This window comes from Pseudophryne corroboree, chromosome 7, assembly GCF_028390025.1.
Source record: "Pseudophryne corroboree isolate aPseCor3 chromosome 7, aPseCor3.hap2, whole genome shotgun sequence".
In the NCBI taxonomy this organism is placed as follows: Eukaryota; Metazoa; Chordata; class Amphibia; order Anura; family Myobatrachidae; genus Pseudophryne; species Pseudophryne corroboree.
Window position 1 is genome coordinate 487,543,480 of NC_086450.1, and position 27,446 is coordinate 487,570,925.

Genomic DNA, 27,446 nt, shown 5'->3' on the forward strand with positions numbered 1-27,446 from the left:
GACCACACTAGACCTGGACTCTGACTCTGAAAGTGAGTTTGTTGATGAAGACTCAAGTTACATTATGGGAGGTTCTATCCTTCCTAGCTATGCCTTTTCCCAGGAAGTAAATTCTGTCTCAAATGACCCTGAATGGTCTACTTGTTCTGACGAGGAAAATCTGTCTTCTGAAGATGAAAGTTGGGAAGACTTTTGAGGATCTCTGCTTTTGTGTTTTCCTAAGTTCTTTTTCAAGGTTCCTCCAAGTTCCAGCGTGGGTGTTCGGTGCCCACCCATAAAAGGGGGGATACTGTCAGGAATCTGCATTTTCCATCGCATCACTGCCGTGGAACTACAGGTCCCAGCAGTTCAGTTCTGTTCCAGTTCTAGTTTTCAATCCTCTGCAGCCTGGAGTACATAGTGCTTCAACTAACTCACAGCTGATCTGGACACCCAATCCAGCTAGTATCTCCGCCTGCAGTTTGTGTCCAATCACTGCTGGGCAGGAGGTATAACTTCCAGTTTGTGGCTCTCTCACATCGCCTTGGACAAAACGTCACATTCTGTGAACAGGCGGCTCCTGTTTGCAGTCCTCTGTCTACAGAGATATCCTTGTGTATTGGACCTGTGGAACTACAGGTCCCAGCTGTTCAGTTCCAGTTCCCAGCTGTTCTGTTCCAGTTTCCAGCTGTAACAGTTCCATTCCAGTTTCCAGCTGTTCCTGTGGAACTACAAGTTCCAGCAACCACTCCAGCTCTCCTGCTACATTCAGTGTGCAAGTTCCTGTGTTCCAGTCTCCAGATCCCCTGTGTTCCTGGTTACCTTCCTGGATCCTCCGTGTTCCTGGTTACCCTCCTGGATCCCCTGTGTTCCTGGTTACCTACCTGTTCCTCTGTGTTCCTGGTTACCTGCTTGTTACTCCGTGTTCCTGGTTATCCTACTATAGCTCCGTGGAACTACAAGCATCAGCAACTCCTGCATTCATTTACAGGCTTCACACCAATCTCCAACACAGGGTGCTTCAGCCTCAGCTGTAGAGACTCCATCTCCAGGTGCAGCTCATCACCTCACCTGTGAATCAGCTTGCAAGCTGCCTGTGCTTTCCCAATAGCACCGTGAACCCTGCATCAAGTCTTCTGCATCTGCTACCAGGTTTGCTACCATTATCATCACCTCTGCTGGCTCCACGTGTTTATCATCTCTGGTTCCCATAGCAGCATATTGATCAACCATACTATCATACTGTTTTGCCATAGACTCTTACTGTTTTGCCATAGACTCTCACTGTTTTGCCATAGACTCTCAGCTTCCACGCTGCACCATACCCATTGCATTTATTATTGTTTATTTCTCCAAAGTATTCCTGCTGCCATATTGTTTTACTTTTCATTCAATAAAACAACATCGCGCACATGCGCAGGAATCCAATCCAGTTTCCTCACTTCTTCCATCCTACCTCCACTGACCCACTAGCGCCCCCTCCGGGGACACAAACCAAACCGAACCTGACACAGCTGTCCTTATGCACACAGATACCAAGGTGCCATCCTCATACACACAGATACCAAGGTGATATCCTTATACACACAGATACCAAGGTGTCATCCTCATACACACAGATACCAAGGTGCCATCTGCATACACACAGATACCAAGGTGCTATCCTCATACACACAGATACCAAAGTGCCATCCTCATACACACAGATACCAAGGTGCTATCCTTATGCACACAGATACCAAGGTGCTATCCTCATACACACACATACCAAGGTGCTATCCTTATGCACACAGAAACCAAGGTGCCATCCTCATACACACAGCTACCAAGGTGCCATCCTCATATACACAGGTACGAAGGTGCTATACTTAGGCACACAGATTCCAAGGTGCCATCTTCATAAACACAGATACCAAGGTGCCATCCTCATACACACAGATACCAAGGTGCTTTCCTTATACACACAGCTACCAAGATGCCATTCTCATACACACAGCTACCAAGGTGCCATCCTCATACACACAGCTACCAAGGTGTTATCCTTATGCACACAGATACCAAGGTGCCATCCTCATACACACAGATACCAAGGTGCCAACCTTATGCACACAGATACCATGGTGCCATCCTCATACACACAGATACCAAGGTGCCATCCTCATACACACAGATACTAAGGTGCCAACCTTATGCACACAGATACCAAGGTGCCATCCTCATACACACAGATACCAAGGTGCCATCCTCATACACACAGATACCAAGGTGCCATCCTCATACACACAGATACCAAGGGGCCAACCTTATGCACACAGATACCAAGGTGCCATCCTCATACACACAGATACCAAGGTACAATCCTCATACACACAGCTACCAAGGTGCCATCCTCATACACACAGATACCAAGGTGTCATCCTCATACACACAGATACCAAGGTGCAATCCTCATACACACAGATACCAAGGTGCAATCCTCATACACACAACTACCAAGGTGCCATATTTTTTTTAAGCAGTTCAAGGAAAAGTTTCAGGGCCTGATTCAGAGTTGTGCGTAAACCCGATGATTTGCGCACATCTCTGAAGGCGGGTAGACTTCACATGCGCAGGACCCATGTTGCGCATGTGTAGAACAGGTCCTGCATGTTTGCTCCAACTGCAGCATGGTTGACATGCTATAGCCATTGGTGTTCGAAGTGGGATCAGCAACGTGGACTGTACAACATATCTTATAGCTTATCACCCCTATTTTGTAGGCGTTTAAAAGTCAGGGTCTACTTTTGGCCCTGCTAGAGAAGTTCCCGGAGTCATTCTGAGTAAGCAATGGTCCCGATGGTGATCTGATGCTGCGTCTTTATTCTGAGCACAACAAAAAAGCTATTTATCATTTATTACATAGCCAAACTAATTACAATTTAATATTCAGTTAATAATAAATGTTTACAGTAGTTTTAATTTATCGCAACCTGCAAATAAATCACTTTAAATACTGTATGATGATTTCAGAGATTCAAAACAAATTGTGTGAGTGAAATCTACATTACATTGTAATACAACCTCCTTCTTCTTTCACAGGAACCCGACTGTTTCTTATACGTCTTTCAGCCTCCTCCCTTCGCCTGTCAGCCTCCTCCCTTTGCCTATCAGCCTCCTCCCTTTCCTTTTGTTTTCCACTGTCATATACGTATTTAAGAACAAATTCCTTCCGTTTCTGTCTTTCTGACTCCGGATTGCCGATTCGCTCCACACGGAATGTAACGTCTTTAATCACTTCAATGAAAAACTTTAGAATATTCTCATGTTTTCCTCTTGTTTTCAAATGATCTTCTGGGGTGAAATTTTCAACTGGAAAAATCTGTTCCACGTCCATGTTATCAAACCTTTCCCTCACATTCCTGTAATTTTGGTGTGTCTTATGGGTGAGAACGACCAATGGAAATATTCCTGCGGAGACATCATACAGCATAAGTGTTACTCTGCATGTACAGTCATGGCCAGATACAGTATGTAATATACACTCCTTCCGGAATTGTTATTATTGGATCTGCTAAAGTGATGTCAGAAGATGGAAGGATGGAAACAGGGGCAGTTTGGGGGTGAGGGTGCCCCTAGACACCACAGTGGCAGCCACCCTTCAAGCCTAATTTTATTATTTTCATTGATTCGTTATAAGCTGTTATTTGCTGATAGCCAATTTAATAGAATAATAAAAAAGACAATATGAATATTTTTTCATTTTTAATTATGTATACATATTAACTAAGTTTTTTTACATATATATATATATAGTATGCAGACGGCGGCACTCCGGTAATACAAAAGATACACAAGCAGGTGTAATGAAACAACGTTTCGAAGTTTAATTACTTCGTCCTCAGGTAGAAGTAATTAAACTTCGAAACGTTGTTTCATTACACCTGAGGACGAGGATGAAGTAATTAAACTTCGAAACGTTGTTTCATTACACCTGCTTGTGTATCTTTTGTATTACCGGAGTGCCGCCGTCTGCATACTATTGTTGTCCCGCTGCCATACGGGACTAGGAGGGCACCGGACAGTTGTTTTTTGAGATTGGGAGTGCTGCCGAAGGACCTGTTTATATATATATATATATATATATATATATGGTGTCCGCACTCTAGGTCGATACCAATAAGGTCGAAACCACTTAGGTCGACACCAACTGGTCGAAACACCTTATGCCAACAGCTGAAATAGGTCGACGTGAACAAAAGGTTGACATGAAAAAAGGCTGACGTGAGTTTTTCACTTTTTTATTTTTTGAACTTTTTCATACTTTACGATCCACGTGGACTACAATTGGGATTGGTAACCCTAGTGAAGCGAGCCACGCGAGTGGACAAGGTGCACTAATTGGGGTTCCCGGTCACATTACGGAGAAAACGACACCAAAAAGACATATAAAACTCATGTCGACCTTTTTACATTTCCACCTTGTTCATGTCAACCTTGTGCCCGTGTTGACCTATTTCATGTGTCGACGTAAGGTGTGTCGACCTAAGTGATGTTGATCTTATTGGTGTCGACCCTGAATCCCAGACCTGTGTATATATATATATATATATATATATATATATACATATACAGTATATAATTTTTATTGCTTCTAAGTTAATTGTACTGTGCCTATAGAAGACACAGCGATAGTCACGTGACGATTTTTTTTATATAACATTGGATGCCGTATGCTAATTGTTATTAGTTCTATTTGATATTAAATGTTTGTCAATTTATTTTGAATTCTGATATAAAGGTATATAAATACTAATTGACGATGTGTGCGTTCAGTCATCTATGCACCTGAGATATTTATAGCGCAAAAAGTGATAAAAAAATATTTTCTCTATAGTGTTGCTTTGTGTTTGGTCACCAGCTAGCGGTTGCCAGTCATAGTTGTGTGTACACAGACACAACTGGACTTAATTGCTGCTTGTTTGATTTTGGAAAGATTTCCTATATACACAATTTTACATAATTTATTTACATATTAGCGCCTGAATAAGGTGTGTTTGGGTAAAATAATAAAAAAGCCACTAATTAAAAGTTTTTTTAATTACCGTATATACTCGAGTATAAGTCGACCCGAATATAAGCCGAGGTACCCAATTTTACCACAAAAACCTGGGAAAACTCATTGACTCGAGTATAAGCCTAGGGTGGGAAATGCAGCTCTAGCCGTACACAGCCCTCAGTGCCAGATACGCCCTCATGCTGCCAGATATGCCCCACAGTGCCAGATATGCCCTCATGCTGCCAGATATGCCCCACAGTGCCAGATATGCCCTCATACTGCCAGATATGCCCCACAGTGCCTGATGTGCCAGATATGCCCCACAGTGCCAGATATGCCCCACAGTGCCTGATGTGCCAGATGTGCCCTCATGCTGCCAGATATGCCCCACAGTGCCAGATATGCCCCACAGTGCCAGATGTGCCCTCATGCTGCCAGATATGCCCTACATTGCCAGATATGCCCTCATGCTGCCAGATATGCCCCACAGTGCCAGATATGCCAGATATGCCCTCATGCTGCCAGATATGCCCCAGTGCCAGATGTGCCCTCATGCTGCCAGATATGCCCTACATTGCCAGATATGCCCTCATGCTGCCAGATATGCCCCACAGTGCCAGATATGCCAGATATGCCCTCATGCTGCCAGATATGCCCCAGTGCCAGATATACCCTCATGCTGCCAGATATGCCCTACAGTGCCAGATATGCCCTCATGCTGCCAGATATGCCCTACAGTGCCAGATATACCCTCATGCTGCCAGATATGCCCCACAGTGCCAGATATGCCCTCATGCTGCCAGATATGCCCCACAGTGCCAGATATGCCAGATATGCCCTCATGCTGCCAGATATGCCAGATATGCCCCACTTTGCCAGATATGCCCCACAGTGCCAGATATGCCCTCATGCTGCCAGATATGCCCCACAGTGCCAGATATGCCAGATATGCCCTCATGCTGCCAGATATGCCCCACAGTGCCAGATATGCCAGATATGCCCTCATGCTGCCAGATATGCCAGATATGCCCCACTGTGCCAGATATGCCCCACAGTGCCAGATATGCCCTCATGCTGCCAGATATGCCCCACTGTGCCAGATATGCCCCACTGTGCCAGATATGCCCCCATGCTGCCAGATATGCCCCACTGTGCCAGATGTGCCCTCATGCTGCCAGATATGCCCCACAGTGCCAGGAAGGGTACTTACTCTCCATCGCTCCCGCATTGTCTTCTAAAGGAGGGACACGGAGGGCACAGTGCGCGGCTCTCCTGTGTCCCTCCTGCGTCTCCGTCTCCGGCGGCGTGTATGCAGGGCTGGTCCAAGGGCGCACTGCGCCCTGGGCAAGAAATGGGGCATCGCCTAATACAGGGGGCGTGGGCCCCTTGAAATGCTGAGCGGTGCGCGATGACGTCATTGCGCACCGCACAGCAAAAGGTCCTCTCCACGAAGGGAAACTAGACGCTATGCGTCTAGTTCCCTTCGTGGAGAGGACCTTTGCTGTGCGGTGCGCGATGACGTCATCGCGCACCGCTCAGCAAAGTTACTCTCCACGAAGGGAAACTAGACGCATAGCGTCTAGTAGTTCCCTTCACAGGAGGCGGACCGCGGACGGGGATGGCAGCGGAGGCGGACAGGGGACACAGCGGGCAGCAGTGGCGGATCTTGCCACGGTGCGGCGCCCTCCGGAAGGCGCCAGCGCCCTCCGGAAGGCGGCGCCCCGGGCAAAAGTCCTGCTTGCCCGTGGCAAGATCCGCTACTGCGTGTATGTGTTAAATGAAGTGCCGGTTCATGAGCCAATCAGAGCTCACGAACGGGCAGTTTATTTAACACACACACACGCGCGCGCCGCCGGAGTCGGAGACGCAGGAGGGACACAGGAGAGCCGCGCGCTGTGCCCTCCGTGTCCCTCCTTCCACTGACTCGAGTATAAGCCGAGGGGGCTTTTTCAGCACACAAAAAACGTGCTGAAAAAGTCGGATTATACTCGAGTATATACGGTATGTATACATATTTACTATGTGGGACAGGTTACAGGGGCAGTATGTGCGTGTCCTACCCGTTTACATTCCATTACGGATGGCGTATGGTACAGTACAGTGGAAATGTCTTGCAGTTACTGGTACTTTTTGGCTGACAGTACCAACACAGCATCCAAGTGCCGCCGCCCCCCCCAAAAAGGTGCTGCCCCAGGCACCTGCCTCACCTGCCTAATGGGAATTTCAGCACTGGATGGAAATGGACATTAGATAAGCTGAAGGCTGCATAAGCCTGAGGCCATATAAGAGATCAACTTTTTGTGATTGGTTGTTTAATGACTAAGCAGTTGCTAGGCAGATCAGTTTTCCCTGTTGGTTTTTTCCTATTGGATTAGAAGGTTGTGCATCAAGTTTAATAGGAGGGTCTTAGGATAGTATATAGGTGGGGGCCATTTTCCTAGACTTCCTCTTGCCATTCATTGTATGGCCCAGGAAGGATAAATATAGCAAGACTTATACACTTGTGCTGTTTTTGCAGTATATTGCTGTTTTTCATTGTACACCCTTCCCCTCCCCACCCTTATTAGTAACAGATTGGGCACAGTGCTTCTGCTTCCCTAAGCTGCCTTTCCCTCTCCTCCTGACATGCCGCGTCCAAGACGTTCTGCCCCGCCGCCTCGTGGAGGCCGGGAACAACCCCTGCTCCCGCTCCCCTAGTGCTGCTCCCCGGAGGTTGCCTATGTCTGCGGTGGCCATGCGGCGGGGTCGGGCCGCGACGGCCCGCTGCCCTGCCAGCCGGAGACAGGCGGCCAGCGGCCGCGCAGCGCGTAGTGCCAGGACACGCGGCCCGGCCGGGCCGCGGTCGCCGGCGTCAACGGCAATGCAGGCTCCAGCGGCTCCCTCGTCGAGTGCGCTGGACGGCGCCGGGCCTCCCCCGCCTTCCCCGCAAGCGGCTCCCAGCGGCCGTGACGGGGCGGCGGAGGGCGGGGTGGGGACGGGTCATTCTAGGGGGAACTTGGATAGGGGACTGCTGGGTGAATTGCCCGCGGCCCCCAGCGCTGTCCCCACTACACATTTACCCCTCCCTGCGGAGGGGCCTGCGGCGCCCTTATATAGAATTGGGGATGGGGGAAGGGGATTGGGGCTCAGTGGCCACGGGGCTGGGGGTGTGGTTGAGGAGGGGTTCGCTGCCGCAACACCCGCCCCGTCGTTAGTTTCATGGCAGGGGTTCCCGGATGGGAACTAAGCATCAGGGGCTTTTGAGTTCGGCCCCCGGCCACCCATGGCTAGGCTACACGTGGCGGGGTCCTCGTACGTCGGGCTGCAGGCCGTGTCCCCCGGCCCGCCGGGGGCATTTCAGCTGGTGGCGACTCAGTCGTCCATAGCGGCGGCTTAGCAGCTGCCCGGCCCGGCTCACTCGTTTGCGGCATCTCAAGGCTTCGCTGAGAGACAATTTTTCCCCGGTGGCCTGTCGGGGTCTCTCGCGCCGGCGTTCCCTGCAGCTACGGGAGCGACCTACGCGGGCATACCGCTGGCGTCCGCTTCACAATGTTACCCGTACTTTGCCGGCTCGGGCACCGGCGTCCAGACCACATGGTCGGTCGGCGGCCTCCGGGTCACGGTGCCCCTCCCTGCCTTTACGGCCTCGCAACCGTGGCAGTCCCTGGTCGGTGGGAATCAGTTAGCCCAATCAGTTAGCCCAAATTTGGCCACACCTCTCGGTACCCCCTCGGTTCCCCCCGGTGTCATCCGGATTTGCGGGGACGAGCGGCTACACGCCGCATACTGCATGGCGGCCTTCTTACCCCGTGGGTTTCGGTGCGGGGGGCGGGGCTGCCTTCACACACGCCGTCGGGTACACCTCGGGTGGGGGTCCTCCACGGCAGCTTCCCGCCGGCCCTCCGCCGTGGAGCGGCTGGGCGGGGCCTCCTCCCCCGCAGGTTCACACCATTGCTAATGAAGCGCCTGTTGTCCCCTCTGTTTCTCCCTCACAGGTACAGGCTGGGGCCGGTGCTACGCCCGGTGGGAGGCGACGGTCGCGAACGGCTGCGACATCGACGGGGGAAGTGCGGCCACCAACGGAGGCTGGTGCGACAGACGACGCGGTTCCGGGTCCTTCTAACACAGGTGAGCTAACCCTTCCTTTACACAATTCGACCCGTAGTTCCTCATCATCTAGCAGTGTTTCGTCAGGCTCTCCGCGGCGCCCGCGTAAATTAGCTAGACTCATCGCGCGGCGTATGGTGAAGGAGGCGCAGAAGGTGGCCACGCCTGCGCCGCCGGTCCCTCTTGACCCCCCCCGTTATGGGGAGATGGTGCATTGCGCCAACACGGCGGTTACACGGGGGGTTCGTAAGCGCATGCGAGAAAAAATCCGGAAGGGGAAGTACGTAGACATATTCACCCTTACGGAGGAAATGCGACAGGGTTTTGATGCTGCCAAGAAGCCGGGTGGCATTGGGGAAAATGCGTTTCGCAATTTTCACCAGTGGTTGCGTGGTTTTTTGTTTTTTACTGCTTGCTACACGGAATCGCGGCCCTCGGAGTATTCCAATTTAGTTAAGTATTTGTTTTTGGTACATGACATGTACTTAAAATCCAAGGGTTCCGCTTGGCGGGATTACGACGAGAAGTTCTGTCGCAATCAGGATGGCAACCCCATCCTGCCCGCGGGTTTTAAGGATGTCGAGGTGTGGTTGGAAGTTACGCAGCAGGTTAAGCCCACCCCGGACGTCACGGTCAAGAAGCCCGGGGCGGCCGGGGCTACGGTTTCCCGCTTGATAGGGAAAGGGAAGTGCTTTGCCTACAACGACGGCAAATGCGTTAAAGGGGCGAGTTGTCCTTTTCGCCACTCGTGTAAATTGTGCGGGGCAAGTCACCCGGCCAAGGATTGCTCCTCAGCGGCAAGCGGTAAGCCCTCTGCTCCCGCCGAGGCCGGGGGAGTTGGCAAGTAAGGCTTTCTCCCCGATTCTAGTTCCCGAGTTGCGGCGCTGGCTTAGCCTTTACCCCGACGAGTCGGCGGCGTCTTTTCTCTTGGAGGGTTTTCGTAACGGTTTTCATTTGCCCATCGCGGATTCGGTGCACGTGGTGGCGCGCCAGAATTTGAGATCGGCTTGTGAATTCCCGCAGGAGGTCCGGCGGAAAGTGGACGGGGAGATTGGCCTGGGGTGCATGGCCGGGCCCTACACCTTTCCCCCGCTGCCCTCCTTGTGCATTTCCCCAGTAGGGGTGGTGCCCAAGAAGGCCGCGGGCAAGTTTCGCTTGATACAGCACTTGTCGCACCCTCCGGGTTTGTCGGTCAACAACGCTATTCCGGAGGCAGAGTGCAGAGTACGTTATCAGTCTTTTGATGACGCACTGCGCTTGGTGCGAGATTGTGGTCCGGGGGGGGCTGTTGGCAAAATTGGACGTAGAGTCGGCCTTTCGGCTCCTCCCGCTGCACCCGGATTCCCTGCGTTTTCTGGGTTTCAAGCTAGGGGGCAAATTTTACGTGGACCGGTGTCTCCCCATGGGTTGTTCGGTCTCCTGCGCCTACTTTGAGTGTTTTAGCACATTTTTGCACTGGTGCGTCCAGACCGCCTCCGGCCAAACGGGGGTGGCTCACTACCTGGACGACTTCCTCTTTGTGGGCCCGGGAGACAGTTCGATCTGTGGGGATATTCTGTCGGTGGCTAGAGCATTATTCGACATGTTAGGGCTGCCGGTCGCGCAGGACAAGTGTGAGGACCCTTGCACTTGTCTTAGCTACCTAGGTATCGAAATTGACACGGTGGGGAGTTGCTGTCGCCTACCCGAGGATAAAGTGCGTAAGCTTTTGGGTTTAATTACTGACTGTTTAGACAAACGCAGGGTTCGGCTCAAGCAAGTGCAGTCTTTGCTGGGTTCTTTCAATTTTGCGTGCCGGATTATCCCCATGGGTAGGATTTTCTGTCGCAAACTAGAAAGGGCTACGGCGGGGACGGTCCGGCAGAATCACACCGTGTACCTTTCCCGCAAGATCAGAGATGATTTGCGGATTTGGGCCTCTTTCCTGGTGTCCTTCAATAGGGAGGTTTTGTGGCCGGCGCCTTGTTGTTCTAGTAAGCAGCTGCAATTGTTCACGGATGCCTCAGGCAGTCAGGGTTTTGGCGCGTTTTTTGCTGGGTCATGGTGCGCGGCTGCCTGGCCCGGCCTCTTGGGTAACGCGTGGGTTTACCAAGAACCTCCTTTTGCTGGAATTGTTCCCGATCATAGTGGCGCTTGAATTATGGGCCGGCCAGTTCGCAAATAGGCACATCTCGTTTAGTTGCAACAACTTGGGTGTGGTACATGCGATTAACAATCAGCGTTCCTCCTCGCCGCAGGCTCTGAGGCTGCTACGGCATCTAGTGTTAGTTTGCTTGCGGCGCAATATTAATTTCGGGGCCCGCCACGTTCCCGGAATTGACAATGGAATTGCGGATGCATTGTCTCGGTTCCAATTTGACAAATTCAGGGCGTTGGTTCCGGGAGCGGCAGCGGAGGGGTTACAGTGCCCGCCTTCTGTCTGGCAGATTGTCGAGTCGGGTTAGCTGCTTTAGCAAGGTGTGCTCTGGTTCCCTCCACTCTCAGAGCGTATGATGCAGCCTGGTGGGATTGGTCGGTCTTTCAGCGTAGGTACGGGGTAGCAGGTGAGTCCTCAGCCGACGCCCTGATGACCTTTGTTTGGGAACATTACCAAAACGGTAGGTCAAAAGCGGCCATGGCATCTGCCCTTGCGGGCATTTCCTTTCACTCGCGGCTCCACGGGATGACGGACCCCACGGGGTCTTTTGTTCTTTCCAGAGCGCTGAAAGGTTGGGCTAGGTTGCACCCGGCGCCTGCGGACTCCCGTAGACCCATGACGTTGCAGCTTCTAGCAGAGTTGCTGCGTGTGCTGCCCCAAATTGCGTCATCGGATTTCGAGGTGGCGCTGTTTAGTTGTGCGTATGCCCTGGCCTTTTTTGGGGCTTTTAGAGTGAGCGAGTTGGTGGCATGCAACAAGGCGTCTCGGGAGTCGGGTTTACTTTACGAAAATGTGCGCTTGCAGGAGGGCCTGTTGCTCTGTAGGATTGTGCGATCCAAGACAGATCAAACAGGTCGGGGCCGCTGGTTGTCTTTGGAGGCTCAGGAGGAAACGGGGGTTTGCCCGCTGCGGTTGACCCAGGAGTATGTACGGTTGAGGCCTCCGGGGGGCGTCCAGTTGCTGGTGCACGCGCGGGTTGACCCTCTGACAAAATTTCAATTTGCTGCTGTGTTCAAAAAATGTTTGGCGGCATTGGGCTTGCAGGGGGCGGACTTCGGTACCCATTCCTTTCGGATTGGGGCGGCTACTCATGCAGCGGCTACAGGGTCATCCTCTGCGGCTATTCGGGAGTTGGGCCGTTGGAAGTCGGCCTCCTATAGGTCCTATGTCCGCCTGGATAAGTTATAAGTGCGCCTGTTGCGCTAACCCAAAAACGTGTTTACCCGTCGGTTTTTGAACGCTTACCGTTAAGGAATCGAGGGTGTGAAGCGAATTTTTAAAATTTTTCCTCCGAGGGGGCCTAATTTCAATTGGCTGTTCTATCAAGGTCCACGGGAGTTTTTTTTATTTTTCTCCTTCACATGGGTTTATTTTTGTTACGTTGTGCTTTATGTATGTATCATGGCCCTCATTCCGAGTCGTTCGCTCGTTATTTTTCAACGCATCGCAGTGAAAATCCGCTTAGTACGCATGCGCAATGTTCGCACTGTGACTGCGCCAAGTAATTTTGCTATGAAGAATGGATTTTTACTCACGGCTTTTTCTTCGCTCCGGCGATCGTAGTGTGATTGACAGGAAATGGGTGTTACTGGACGGAAACACAGCGTTTTATGGGCGTGTGGATGAAAACGCTACCGTTTCCGGAAAAAACGCAGGAGTGGCCGGAGAAACGGGGGAGTGTCTGGGCGAACGCTGGGTGTGTTTATGACGTCAAACCAGGAACGACAAGCACTGAACTGATCGCAGATGCCGAGTAAGTGTGAAGCAACTCTGAAACTGCTAAGTAGTTTGTAATCGCAATATTGCGATTACATCGTTCGCAATTTTAAGAAGATAAGATACACTCCCAGTAGGCGGCGGCTTAGCGTGTGTAACTCTGCTAAATTCGCCTTGCGACCGATCAACTCGGAATGAGGGCCTATGTTCATAATCTGATGTTAGGATATTTTCTTTTGCAGCTATCATCAATTTTGGGGACCAAGTATGGCTGGTTGGTCATTCCTATATTTTTTGGGTGGCAAAGCATCCCATGGCACTTAGGGCAGCTGAGGTTTTTGGGTCCAGGCAATTGCGATGGTTAGGTGTTCGAGGTATGTTATGGGGTGATTTGTTGCGGGTCATTTTTTCTCGGGAGCGCCGCTGGGGTCGCCCTAGTTGTATCGTCATTCATTTGGGTGGTAATGATCTAGGTCGAGTTAAGGGCATAGATTTGATTTTGTCCGTTAAGGCGGATTTGGTGGCGATCCGTTGTCACTGGCCAGGAGTCTGCATTGATGGTGCCACGTTTCCATTGGCGTGGTGCGGTGCATTTCTCGGCGCTGGAGAAAGCATGCAAGAAGGTGAATTCGGTGGTGTCTCTTTTGTCAGGGCCATAGGTGGAGTGGCGATCAGGCATCCCCTACAGGTGCTAAGGACCAGGACGATGGGGTTCATCTTTCTCCGGAAGGAGTGCAGTTTTTCCTGGAGGATATTTTTGGTCTTTTTCGGTAGGGCTATTTAGTTGTTCTTAGTTGGTTAATGTTGTGGTTGCGGATGGCGGTGGCGGTTTGGTAAACCTTGGTGGCGAGAAGTCGCTGCCAACCAGCTGTCTGTTATGCACACCAGTGCCTGCAGGAATGTACTGGTGTTTGAACTGTTATGCACACCAGTGCCTGCAGGAATGTACTGGTGTCTGAACAGAGAGGGATGCAAAACAAATGAACTCACAGACAGACTGGGAAATATGACATAACGTACACAGAAGGTTATAGGGTAACAAAACCAACACAGAGTTAACAGAGAAGCCCAGAGGCTAAGAAACTGGGTGTCTCCCTAGTATTAGAAATGCTCAGATGGAAAAAGCAAGATGTTGTGTTTTAATACGTAGAGAACCCGAAATGCTGTTGCTAAGGGCAACAGCAAAACACTAAAGGGTTACCAACGGGTGTGGCAGTAAACTCCTTGGTCAGAGATGGAATAATAGACACAAGGAGAGTCTCCACAATCCTAATTCTCACTTGCAGGGCCCAGGTTCAGCTTACTGCCACTAAACTGACACATGGACGCCCTGCACAGTGAGAGAGGATTATGCAGGCAGGTCTGAAAGTACAGCCACAAACCTGCTGGGTTCACAGAATAGCAAAAGAACCTCAGCAGGCTAAACGACTGACTCCAGTCTTACTGCTAGGTCTGGATTGGCAGAGTGTAGTACCAAATCCCCAGGCCTATTTGCAGTAAGCAACAACAAATACAAAGCTACACAGTACTGGCTAACTTTCAGGAACTGACTAACCAACAAAGATTCAGCAGCATCTGCTTAAACTGAGAAGAGGCCTTATAAAGCAGGTTCTGTCCACGCCCCCCTCAGACCTCACAGACTGTGAGCACAAAAATCAGCACCGGATCCCCTGCCTGTAACCACTGCACAGAAAAAGACCCGAACCGGAGTATCAGCTGCGCTCAGGTTACTCCGCTAGCACTTGTCTCCCGGTTGCCATGACGACGTGGCAGCACAGGGCAGGAGACCCTAACAGTACCCCCCATCTGACGAGGGGTCAAAGAACCCCTACCACCGGGTTTATCGGGGAACTGCGAGAAGAAAGAGAGTATCAGTCTGGGGGCATGAAGATCACAACTGCGCACCCACGACCGCTCCTCCGGGCCATACCCCTTCCAGTGCACCAAAAATGACAGCCGACCCCGAACCATCTTGGAGTCAAGAATCCTTTCAACAACAAACTCCCTCTGGCCACGTATCAGAAGAGGGGAAGGTCTTCCTCTGGAAGAAGGATTACTAATCGCCCGTTTTAAAAGGGAACAATGAAATGTTTTATTGATACCCAAAGAACGGGGCAGATCTAACTGAAATGCCACTGGATTGATAACCCTGGTGATCTTATAAGGGCCGATGAACCGGGGGCCTAACTTATGAGATGGCTGTCTCAACTTCAAATTCTTGGTAGACAACCAGACGAAGTCTCCTAATTTGAAGCTGCAGGGTCTGTTCCGCTTATCAAAAACCCTTTTGGTCACTAATGACACAGACACAAGGGCTTTCTTCACTTTCCTCCAAATACCTCTAATGACCGAAACGACAAAGGAACCACCAGGCGTGGAGTCCAGGGGGTCAAAAGAATTGGCCTTAGGATGATGCCCATACACACAAATGAAGGGAGAGATCCCTGTAGCAGAGTGAGCCGTGTTGTTATAGGCAAACTCCGCCATGGACAGATGAGCAACCCAGTCAGTCTGACACTTGGAGACATAACACCTGAGCAACTGCTCCAAGGACTGGTTCACCCTTTCAGTCTGCCCATTAGACTGCGGATGGTAGCCTGACGACAAGCTGACAGAAATCTGGAGATCGGAACAAAATGCCCTCCAGAATTTGGCCACAAACTGGGATCCGCGGTCAGAGACCACATCAAGTGGCAACCCGTGGAGACGCACAACATGCAGCATAAATAATTCAGACAGGCGTCTGGCCGATGGCAGCCCAACCAGTGGAACGAAGTGCGCCATCTTCGAAAACCTGTCAACGACAACACAGATGGCTGTCATCCCCGAGGATTTGGGCAAGTCCACAACAAAATCCATTGAAATGTGGGTCCATGGCTTAGATGGAATAGAGAGTGGATGTAATCGGCCAACAGGAACCCCTCTAGGAGTCTTATTTCGGGCACAGATGTCACATGCCTGAACCCACTGATCCACATCCTTAGCCACCGAGGGCCACCACACCGCCCTAGATAGCAACTCCCGAGTTCTGGCAATACCCGGGTGACCTGCCGACTTCTTGGCATGGAATTCCAGGAACACTCGCTGTCTTAACCTAGGAGGCACAAACAAAAGACCTACCAGAAGGTCTGGAGGAGCCTGCTCCTGTGCTCTAAGGACTAATGACAAGAGGTCCTGGGTAATGACCACTTTAATACATGATGGGGACACAATGGGCAACGGCTCCTTGGTGGTCTCCTGGATTGGAGCAAATCTCTGCGAGAGCGCATCAGCCTTGATGTTTTTTGACCCAGGGCGATATGTTATCAAAAAATTAAAGCGAGCAAAAAACAAAGCCCATCGTGCCTGCCTGGCATTGAGACGCTTTGCTGACTCTAAATATGCCAGATTCTTATGGTCGGTGAGAATTGAGACCACAAACTTAGCCCCCTCAAGCCAGTGTCTCCACTCCTCGAGTGCATCCTTAATAGCCAACAATTCCCGGTTACCCACGTCATAATTCATCTCGGCAGGCGAAAATTTACGGGAAAAGTAAGCACAGGGATGAAGGCGATTATCAGACACTCCCATCTGAGAGAGCACTGCCCCAATACCCATCTCAGAGGCATCCACCTCCACCACAAAAGGACGCTCTGGATCTGGGTGTCGCAGCACCTTGGCCGAGACAAATGCCCTTTTGAGACGGGCAAAAGCCGCTTTGGCCTCACGAGACCAGTGAGCAACATCCGCCCCTTTCTTAGTGAGTGCCACCAAGGGCGCCACTATAGACAAAAATCCAGCGATAAATCGTCTATAAAAATTTGCAAAGCCCAGGAAACGCTGAAGCGCCTTCAAACTAGTGGGCTGCACCCAATCCAGGACTGCCTGTACCTTGGAACCCTCCATTTGGAAACCTTCTGGGGAGATAATATATCCTAGAAATGCGATTTGCTGAACTTCAAATTCGCACTTCTCCAGCTTCGCCCTAAGCCGGTGGTCTCTGAGTTTCTGGAGGACTAAGCGTACATGCTTCCGATGTTCCTCCAGGGAATGGGAGAAGATTAGGATGTCATCTAAGTATACAACTAAGAATCTATCCAAATATTCCCTGAGCACATCGTTCATGAAATCCTGTAAGACTGCCGGGGCATTACAGAGCCCAAAAGGCATCACCAAATATTCATAATGCCCTGAGTGGGTATTAAAGGCAGTCTTCCATTCATCCCCCTCTCTTATTCGGATTAGATTGTACGCACCGCGTAGATCAATCTTAGAAAAAATGGTGGCAGTACGGAGCTGGTCAAACAAGACCGAAATGAGAGGCAGTGGGTATGAGTTTTTAATCGTGATACGGTTCAATTCCCTGAAGTCGATGCAGGGTCGCAATGAACCGTCCTTTTTACCCACGAAGAAGAACCCCGACCCAACTGGAGACTGTGAAGGTCTGATAAATCCTTTAGCCAAGTTCTCCTGAATGTACTCTGCCATAGCCTGAGTCTCAGGACGTGACAGGGAGTACAACCTGCTCTTGGGAAGCTTAGCATTCGGCAACAAATCAATGGCACAGTCATAGGGGCGATGGGGAGGTAGTACCTCTGCAACTTTTTTGGAGAACACGTCCGCAAAATCTGCATAACACCCTGGCAATCCTGGCAAACTTAGCTGCGAGAGCCTGACTGGAAGGCTCAAGCAACTCCTGAAACAATCAGTACCCCAACTAAGAATCTCCCCAGAGACCCAGTCAATTTGAGGATTGTGGGCCCTTAACCAGGGTAACCCCAACACCAATGGGGCAAAAGTACAGACAGTCACATAAAAGGACAATTTTTCAGAGTGTGGCTCCAATAAACAAAGAAATCTGGCTAGTGCAAGAGGTAATTTTACCCTGGGATAATGGTTCCCCGTTTAACCCACAAATCTCAATTTCCGACGCCAAGGGTACTAAGGATACAGAGTGTTTCAGGGCGAATTGGCGGTCCATAAAAACCCCGTCGGCCCCACTGTCCACAAAGGCCTCAGTCTTGACAGTTTGACCGAGGATCTTCAAGGTCACCGGAATGATAAAAGTCTTCTTGGGAAATTCTAACTTCTGACCTGACAGGATATTTCCCATCACCCTCAGGCCCTGAAGTTTTCCGGCTTTTCTGGGCATGATACTACCACATGACCCTTATTCCCACAGTACAAACACAACCCCTGCTGTCTCCTCCGCGTCTTCTCACGCGAGGAGAGGCGGGTAGCCCCAATCTGCATAGGCTCCTCGGAAAATTCCTCAGAGTCTGAGGTTCCCTTGGGAAAGAAGGAAACCTCGGTCTCCCTTTCAAGCCTACGTTCTCTCAGCCGTCTATTCACCCGGATGGATAACTGCATGAGCTGATCCAAGCTATCAGGCAAGGGATACTGTACCAGTTGGTCTTTTATCTGGATAGAAAGACCTCTTCGGTACTGGTGTCTCAGGGCTGGGTCATTCCACTGGGTATCATGGGCCAACCTCCGAAACTCCGTACAGTAAACCTCAACTGGCCTTCGCCCTTGCTTAAGGATCGAAATCTGAGCCTCGGCTGAGGCCGTCTTGTCAGGGTCATCATACAACATGCCCAGTGCCGGAAAAAAAGCATCAACACTTTTAAGCGACGGACAGTCAGGCTGCAACCCATATGCCCAGACCTGTGGGTCTCCTTGTAGCAAGGAAATCACTATGCCCACCCGCTGAATCTCTGACCCAGAAGACTGAGGCCTAGGCTGGAAATATAACTTGCAGCTCTCCTTGAAACAAAAGAACTGCGAGCAATCTCCAGAAAAACGATCCGGAAGATTTACTTTCAGCTCCTTAACCCCTGAAGGTGCTGCTGCTGCGGGAGCTCCACCAGCAGCCTGGGAGGTGTGCATTTTAATGGACAAATCATTAAATTGACGAGTCAGGACCTGCACCTGATCGACCACCTGTTGCAACGTATTTTGAGGGGTATGCTCCATATTCCCACAAAATTTCAACAGGAGTATTGGGCTGCTGAATATGTTATGCACACCAGTGCCTGCAGGAATGTACTGGTGTTTGAACTGTTATGCACACCAGTGCCTGCAGGAATGTACTGGTGTCTGAACAGAGAGGGATGCAAAACAAATGAACTGACAGACAGACTGGGAAATATGACATAACGTACACAGAAGGTTATAGGGTAACAAAACCAACACAGAGTTAACAGAGAAGCCCAGAGGCTAAGAAACTGGGTGTCTCCCTAGTATTAGAAATGCTCAGATGGAAAAAGCAAGATGTTGTGTTTTAATACGTAGAGAACCCGAAATGCTGTTGCTAAGGGCAACAGCAAAACCCTAAAGGGTTACCAACGGGTGTGGCAGTAAACTCCTTGGTCAGAGATGGAATAATAGACACAAGGAGAGTCTCCACAATCCTAATTCTCACTTGCAGGGCCCAGGTTCAGCTTACTGCCACTAAACTGACACATGGACGCCCTGCACAGTGAGAGAGGATTATGCAGGCAGGTCTGAAAGTACAGCCACAAACCTGCTGGGTTCACAGAATAGCAAAAGAACCTCAGCAGGCTAAACGACTGACACCAGTCTTACTGCTAGGTCTGGATTGGCAGAGTGTAGTACCAAATCCCCAGGCCTATTTGCAGTAAGCAACAACAAATACAAAGCTACACAGTACTGGCTAACTTTCAGGAACTGACTAACCAACAAAGATTCAGCAGCATCTGCTTAACCTGAGAAGAAGCCTTATAAAGCAGGTGCTGTCCACGCCCCCCTCAGACCTCACAGACTGTGAGCACAAAAACCAGCACCGGATCCCCTGCCTGTAACCACTGCACAGCAAAAGACCCGAACCGGAGTATCAGCTGCGCTCAGGTTACTCCGCTAGCACTTGTCTCCCGGTTGCCATGACGACGTGGCAGCACAGGGCAGGAGACCCTAACACTGTCACACAGGCATAAGTGGTCATTGTGGGGCTCCCTCTTTAGAAGGACGGCAGGTGTGTCCTTTTCTTGCGGTTGGACATTTAGACGTTCCCCTGCTGGAACCGAACGTTTGCCAGAGAAAGAGGGGTAAGGCCAGCACAATGCGGGTTATGCGGGAAGGAGGCGGGGTATGTGTACTCCCCTCCTTGGTTTGGTGGTTTTCATCTAGGTGACTGGTGCTGGTGTTTGGCAGCGACTTTCTGTTTGCCATCCTCCAAGCTAAATTTAAGTCTATATTCAAAATCAATTCTAATTCGATCACAATTATAGTTTAAAGAGTTGGTCAGCGATCAATAAACATCTTCTGACCTTTAACTCCAGCTACTGTGTCCGTGTCTTTATTTCAGTGTGTGGCGTTGTTTAATTTAGTGATAAGCTAGCTTAAAGAACAGGTTCATGTAATCACAATAAAGTTATGAGCGCCTTAAGGATCTTAGTTGCATTGTCTGTATCTGCACCTTTTGCTGGTATCGCTTCTGTGACTTTATCCAAAAAACAGTACAAGCCCTTCCCTGGTGTGTAATTGTGAGCCTGCATGTGCAAGAGACATCCACCTTTACACGCTCACATACTACTTGGTGCTGGGTGCAGATTACCTGTCAGAGCATGGCATCCAATGTGAGCAGCTGTGCGTCTGAGTCTGCATCCAATTCACTGACACACTTCCAACCCTCCCACAACCCAGCCACAGTATGGACATCTCCATGTGGCCACTTGGCCACCTCCCTGTCATGCCCAGTCACTATCAGGAATCGTCAATATGATTTGCAGACATTTCTGAGACTATGCGTCTCAATTGAATCTGCAACTCTTTGTGCACGAACTCCGGGCGTATGCACAGTGCAACGCAGGAAAAATGCTCAAATGAGTGCAACAATAGTATTGTGTACAACACAAAATAAGACCGTAAGGGTCTCCTTGACTGATAGATTTAAAATAACATTATGAATAAATAAAAAAGAAGCCATTTTAAAAGTATCAAAGTCAAAGATGATTGGAGGCTTTTATAAACTGCTCGTTAGTACAGTAAATCTACCCATACTCCTATACCCGCCACAAGAGTATGCCCTACATCCTCCACCACAGCCTGCCCCTACATCCCACACCACAGCATGCCCCTACATACCCCACCACAGCATGCCCCTACATCCCCCACCACAGCATGCCCCTACACCCCCCTCCACAGCATGCCCCTACATCCCCCACCACAGCATGCCCCTACATACCCCACCACAGCATGCCCCTACATCCCCCATCACAGCATGCTCCTACATCCCACACCACAGCATGCCCCTACATACCCCACCACAGCATGCCCCTACATCCCCCACCACAGCATGCCCCTACACCCCCCTCCACAGCATGCCCCTACATACCCCACCACAGCATGCCCCTACATCCCCCACCACAGCATGCCCCTACATCCCACACCACAGCATGCCCCTACATACCCCACCACAGCATGCCCCTACATCCCCCACCACAGCATGCCCCTACACCCCCCTCCACAGCATGCCCCTACATCCCCCACCACAGCATGCCCCTACATACCCCACCACAGCATGCCCCTACATCCCCCATCACAGCATGCTCCTACACCCCCCTCCACAGCATGCCCCTACATCCCCCTCCACAGCATGCCCCTACATCCCCCACCACAGCATGCCCCTACATCCCCCACCACAGCATGCCCCTAAATCCCCACCATAGCATGATCCTACATCCCCCACCACAGCATGCCCCTACATCCCCCACCACAGCATGATCCTACATCCCCCACCACAGCATGATCCTACATCCCCCACCACAGCATGCCCCTACATCCCCCACCACAGCATGATCCTACATCCCCCACCACAGCATGCCCCTACACCCCCACCACAGCATGATCCTACATCCCCCACCACAGCATGCCGCTACATCCACCACCACAGCATGCCCCTACATCCCCCACCACAGCATGATCCTACATCCCCCACCACAGCATGCCCCTACACTCCCACCACAGCATGATCCTACATCCCCCACCACAGCATGTCCCTACATCCCTCACTACAGCATGATCCTACATCCCCCACCACAGCATGCCCTACACCCCCACCACAGCATACCCCTACTTCCCCCACCACAGCATGCTCCTACATCCCCCACCACAGCATGATCCTACATCCCCCACAACAGCATGCCCCTACAACCCCACCACAGCATGATCCTACATCCCCCACCACAGCATGCCCCTACATCCACCACCACAGCATTCCCCTACATCCCCCACCACAGCATGCCACTACATTCCCCACCACAGCATGATCCTACATCCCCCACCACAGCATGCCCCTACACCCCCACCACAGCATGATCCTACATCCCCCGCCACATCATGCCCCTACATCACCCACCACAGCATGATCCTACATTCCACACCACAGCATGCCCCTACACCCCCACCACAGCATGCCCCTACATCCCCCACCACGGCATGCCCCTACATCCCCCACCACAGCATGTTTCTACATCCCCCACCACAGCATGATCCTACATCCCCCACCACAGCATGCCCCTACATCCCCTACCACAGCATCCCCCACCTCAGCATGCCCCTATATCCCCCACCACAGCATGCCCCTGCATCCCCCACCACAGCATGCCCCTACAATCCCCACCACAGCATGCCCCTACATCCCCCACCACAGCATGCCCCTACATCCCCCACCACAGCATGAGCCTATATCCCCCACCACAGCACCTATATCCCCCACCACAGCATGCCCCTACACCCCCACCACAGCATGATCCTACATCCCCCACCACAGCATGCCCCTACATCCCCCACCACAGCATGCCCCTACATCCCCCACTACAGCATAATCCTACCTCCCCCATCACAGCATGCCCCTACACCCCCACCACAGCATGCCCCTACACCCCCACCACAGCATGATCCTACATCCCCTGCCACAGCATGCCCCTACATCTCCCACCACAGCATGCCCCTACCTCCCCCACCACAGCATGATCCTACATCCCCCACCACAGCATGCCCCTTCATCCCCCACCACAGCATGATCCTACATCCCCCACCACAGCATGCCCCTACACCCCAACCACAGCATGATCCTACATCCCCCACCACAGCATGCCCCTACATCCCCCACCACAGCATGCCACTACATCCCCCATCACAGCATGCCCCTACATCCCCCACCACAGCATGATCCTACATCCCCCACCACAGCATGCCCCTACATCCCCCACCACAGCATGCCACTACATCCCCCACCACAGCATGATCCTACAGCCCCCACCACTGCATGCCCCTACATCCCCCACCACAGCATGATCCTACATCCCCCACCACAGCATGCCCCTACATCCCCCACCACAGCATGATCCTACATCCCCCACGACAGCATGCCCCTACACCCCCACCACAGCATGCCCCTACACCCCCACCACAGCATGATCCTACATCCCCACCACAGCATGATCATACATCCCCCACAACAGAATGCCCCTACACCCCCACCACAGCAAGCCCCTACATCCCCCACCACAACATGATCCTACATCCCCCACCACAGCATGCCCCTACACCCCCACCACAGCATGCCCCTACATCCCCCACCACAGCATGCCCCTACATCCCCCACCACAGCATGATCCTACATCCCCCACCACAGCATGCCCCTACAACCCCACCACAGCATGCCCCTACATCCCCCACCACAGCATGCCCCTACATCCCCCACCACAGCATACCCCTACATCCCCACCACAGCATGATCCTACATCCCCCACCACAGCATGCCCCTACATCCCCCACCACAGCATGCCCCTACATCCCCCACCACAGCATGATCCTACATCCCCCACCACAGCATGATCCTACATCCCCCACCACAGCATGCCTCTACATCCCCCACCACAGCATGCCCCTACATCCCCCGCCACAGCATGATCCTACATCCCCCACCACAGCATGCCCCTACATCCCCCACCACAGCATGCCCCTACATCCCCCACCACAGCATGATCCTACATCCCCCACCACAGCATGCCCCTACACCCCCCACCACAGCATGATCCTACAACCCCCACCACAGCATGCCCCTACATCCCCCACCACAGCATGCCCCTACATCCCCCACCACAGCATGATCCTACATCCCCCACCACAGCATGCCCCTACACCCCCACCACAGCATGATCCTACATCCCCCACCACAGCATGCCCCTACATCCCCCACCACAGCATGATCCTACATCCCCCACCACAGCATGCCCCTAGATCCCCCACCACAGCATGCCCCTACATCCCCCACCACAGCCTGATCCTACATCCCCCACCACAGCATGCCGCTACATCCCCCACCACAGCATGCCCCTACACACCCACAACAGCATGATCCTACATCCCCCACCACAGCATGATCCTACGTCCCCCACGACAGCATGCCCCTACACCCCCACCACAGCATGCCCCTACACCCCCACAACAGCATGATCCTACATCCCCCACCACAGCATGATCCTACATCCCCCACAACAGCATGCCCCTACACCCCCACCACAGCATGCTCCTACACCCCTACACCACAGCATGCTCCTACACCACAACATGCTCTTACACCCCCCACCACAGCATGCCCCTACACCCCCCCAACAGCATGCTCCTACACCCCTACACCACAGCATGCTCTTACACCCCCCACCACAGCATGCTCTTACACCCCCACCACAGCATGCTCCTACACCCCTACTCCACAGCATGCTCTTACACCCCCCACCACAGCATGCCTCTACAGCCTCACCACAGCATGCTCCTACACCCCTACACAACAGCATGCTCTTACACCCCCCACCACAGCATGACACTACACCCCCACCACAGCATGCTCCTACACCCCTACATCACAGCATACTCCTACCACCCTACACTACAGCATGCTCCTACACCCCCAACCACAGTATGCTCCTACACCCCCCACCACATCATGCTCCTACACCCCTACACCACAGCATGCTCCTACATCCCCACCACAGCATGCTCCAACATCCCTCCACCACGGCATGCTCCTACACCCACCACCACAGCATGCTATCACAGCCCAAACTACAGCGTGCTTTACACCTCCACCACAGCATGCTCCTACACCTCCCACCACAGCATGCTCCTACACCCCCCACTACAGCATGCTCCTACACCCCCCACCACACCATGCTCCTACACCACACACCACAGCATGCTCCTACACCCCCCACCACAGCATGCTCCTACACCCCCACCACAGCATGCTCCTACACCCCCCACCACAGTTTTCTCCTACACCCCCAACACAGCATGCTCCTACACCAACCCACCACAGCATGCTCCTACACTAACCCACCACAGCATGCTCCTACACCACCCCAGCCACTGCGTTCTCCTACACACCCCACCACAGCATGCTCCTACAAGCCCCACCACAGCATGCTACTACACCATCCCACCCCAGCAGCATATTGTTACACCCCCACCACAACACCCCCACCAAAGCATGCTTCTACAACCCCTACCACAGCATGCTCCTACACCCACAACGCATCATGCTCCTACACCCCCTACCACAGCATGCAAATACACCACCCCTCAACAGAATGCGCCACCCTCACCAAACCATGCTCCAACACCCACACCACAGCATGCTCCTACACCCCAACGCATCATGCTCCTACACCCCCCACCATAGCATGCTCCTACACCACCACCAGCACAGCTTGCTCCACCACCACCACAATGGCGTGTTCCTACACCTCCACCATAGCATGCTCCTACACCCACCCCACCACAGCATGCTCCTCCCTCACCAATGCATGCTCCTACACCCTCCACCCCAGCGTGCACCTTTACACCCCACCACAACATACTCCTACACCCCCACCACAGCATGTCCCAACACCCCCACCAAAGCATGCTTCTACAACCCCCACCACAGCATGCTCCTACACCCCTACTACAGCATGCTCCTCCACCCCCCACCACAGCATGGAAATACACCACCCCTCAAAAGAATGCTCCACCCTCACCAAACCATGCTCCTACATCCACACCACAGCATGCTCCTTCACTCCCAAAATGGCATGCTCCTACACCCCCCACCACAGCATGCTCCTACACCCCCCACCTCAGCATGCAAATACACCACCTCTCAACAGAATACTCCACCCGCACCAAACCATGCTCCAACATCCACACCACAGCATGCTCCTACACACCCAACGCAACATGCTCCTAAACCCCCCACCATAGCATGCTCCTACACCGCCAAAACGGCTTGTTCCTACACTTCCACCACAGCATGCTCCTACACCCCCTTCACCACAGCATGCTCCTACATCACCCCACCACAGCATGCTCCTCCCTCACCAGTGCATGCTCCTACACCCTCCACCCCAGCGTGCACCTATACACCCCACCACAACATACTCCTACACCCCCACCACAGCATGTTCCAACACCCCCACCAAAGCATGCTTCTACAACCCCCACCACAACATGTTCCTACACCCCTACTACAGCATGCTCCTACACTCTCCCACCACAGTATGCAAATACACCTCGCCTCCAAAGAATGCTCCACCCTCACCAAACCATGCTCCTACATCCACACCACAGCATGCTCCTACACTCCCAACACTGCATGCTCCTACACCCCCCACCACAGCATGCTCCAACACCCCCATCTCAGAATGCAAATACACCACCCCTCAACAGAATGCTCCACCCTCACCAAACCATGCTCCAACATCCACACCACAGCATGCTCCTACACCCCCAACGCATCATGCTCCTACACCCCCCACCATAGCATGCTCCTGCACCACCACTAGCACAGCATGCTGCTACACCACCACCACCACCAATACCACCACAGTGTGCTCCTACACCACCCACCGCAGCATGCTCCTACACCCATCACCACAGCATGCTCCTACACCACCCCACCACAGCATGCTCCTCCCTCACCAAAGCATGCTCCTACAACCTCCACACCATCGTGCACCTATACACCCTATCACAGCATACTCCTACACCCCCACCACAGCATGTCCCAACACCCCCACCAAAGCATGCTTCTACAACACCCACCACAGCATGCTCCTACACCACCCCACCCCGGCATGTACCTACACACATCACCACAGCATGCTCCTACACCCATACAACAGCATGCTCCTACTCCCCCAACCAGAGCATGCTCCTACCCCCTCATCACAGCATGTTCCTACACCACCACAGCATGCTCCTACATCCCCACCACAGCATGCTCCAACACCTCCACCACAGCGTTTTCCTACACCCCGACACAGCATTCTCCTACACCACCAACACAGCATGCTCCTACACCCCCTTCCACAGCATGCTCCTACACCACCACCAGCACAGCGTGCTCCTACACCACCACCACCACAGCGTACTTCTACAACCACAACACAGCATGCTCTTACACACCCCACCACAGCATGCTCCTACACCCCACCACAGCATGCTCCT

The 27,446-nt window shown here is 52.3% G+C and overlaps 1 protein-coding gene across 1 annotated transcript in view; it reads right to left on the reverse strand.

The window, feature by feature from the left end:
• Positions 1-2,815: 2,815 nt before the first annotated feature.
• Positions 2,816-27,446, reverse strand: part of LOC134945686 (uncharacterized) — a 50,253-nt gene continuing 25,622 nt past the window's right edge. Inside the window, exon 4 of the mRNA XM_063935127.1 lies at positions 2,816-3,426. Within this exon, the coding sequence (XP_063791197.1) occupies positions 3,023-3,426 (404 nt within the window). The 3' untranslated portion in view covers positions 2,816-3,022. The remainder of the gene's footprint in view (positions 3,427-27,446) is intronic.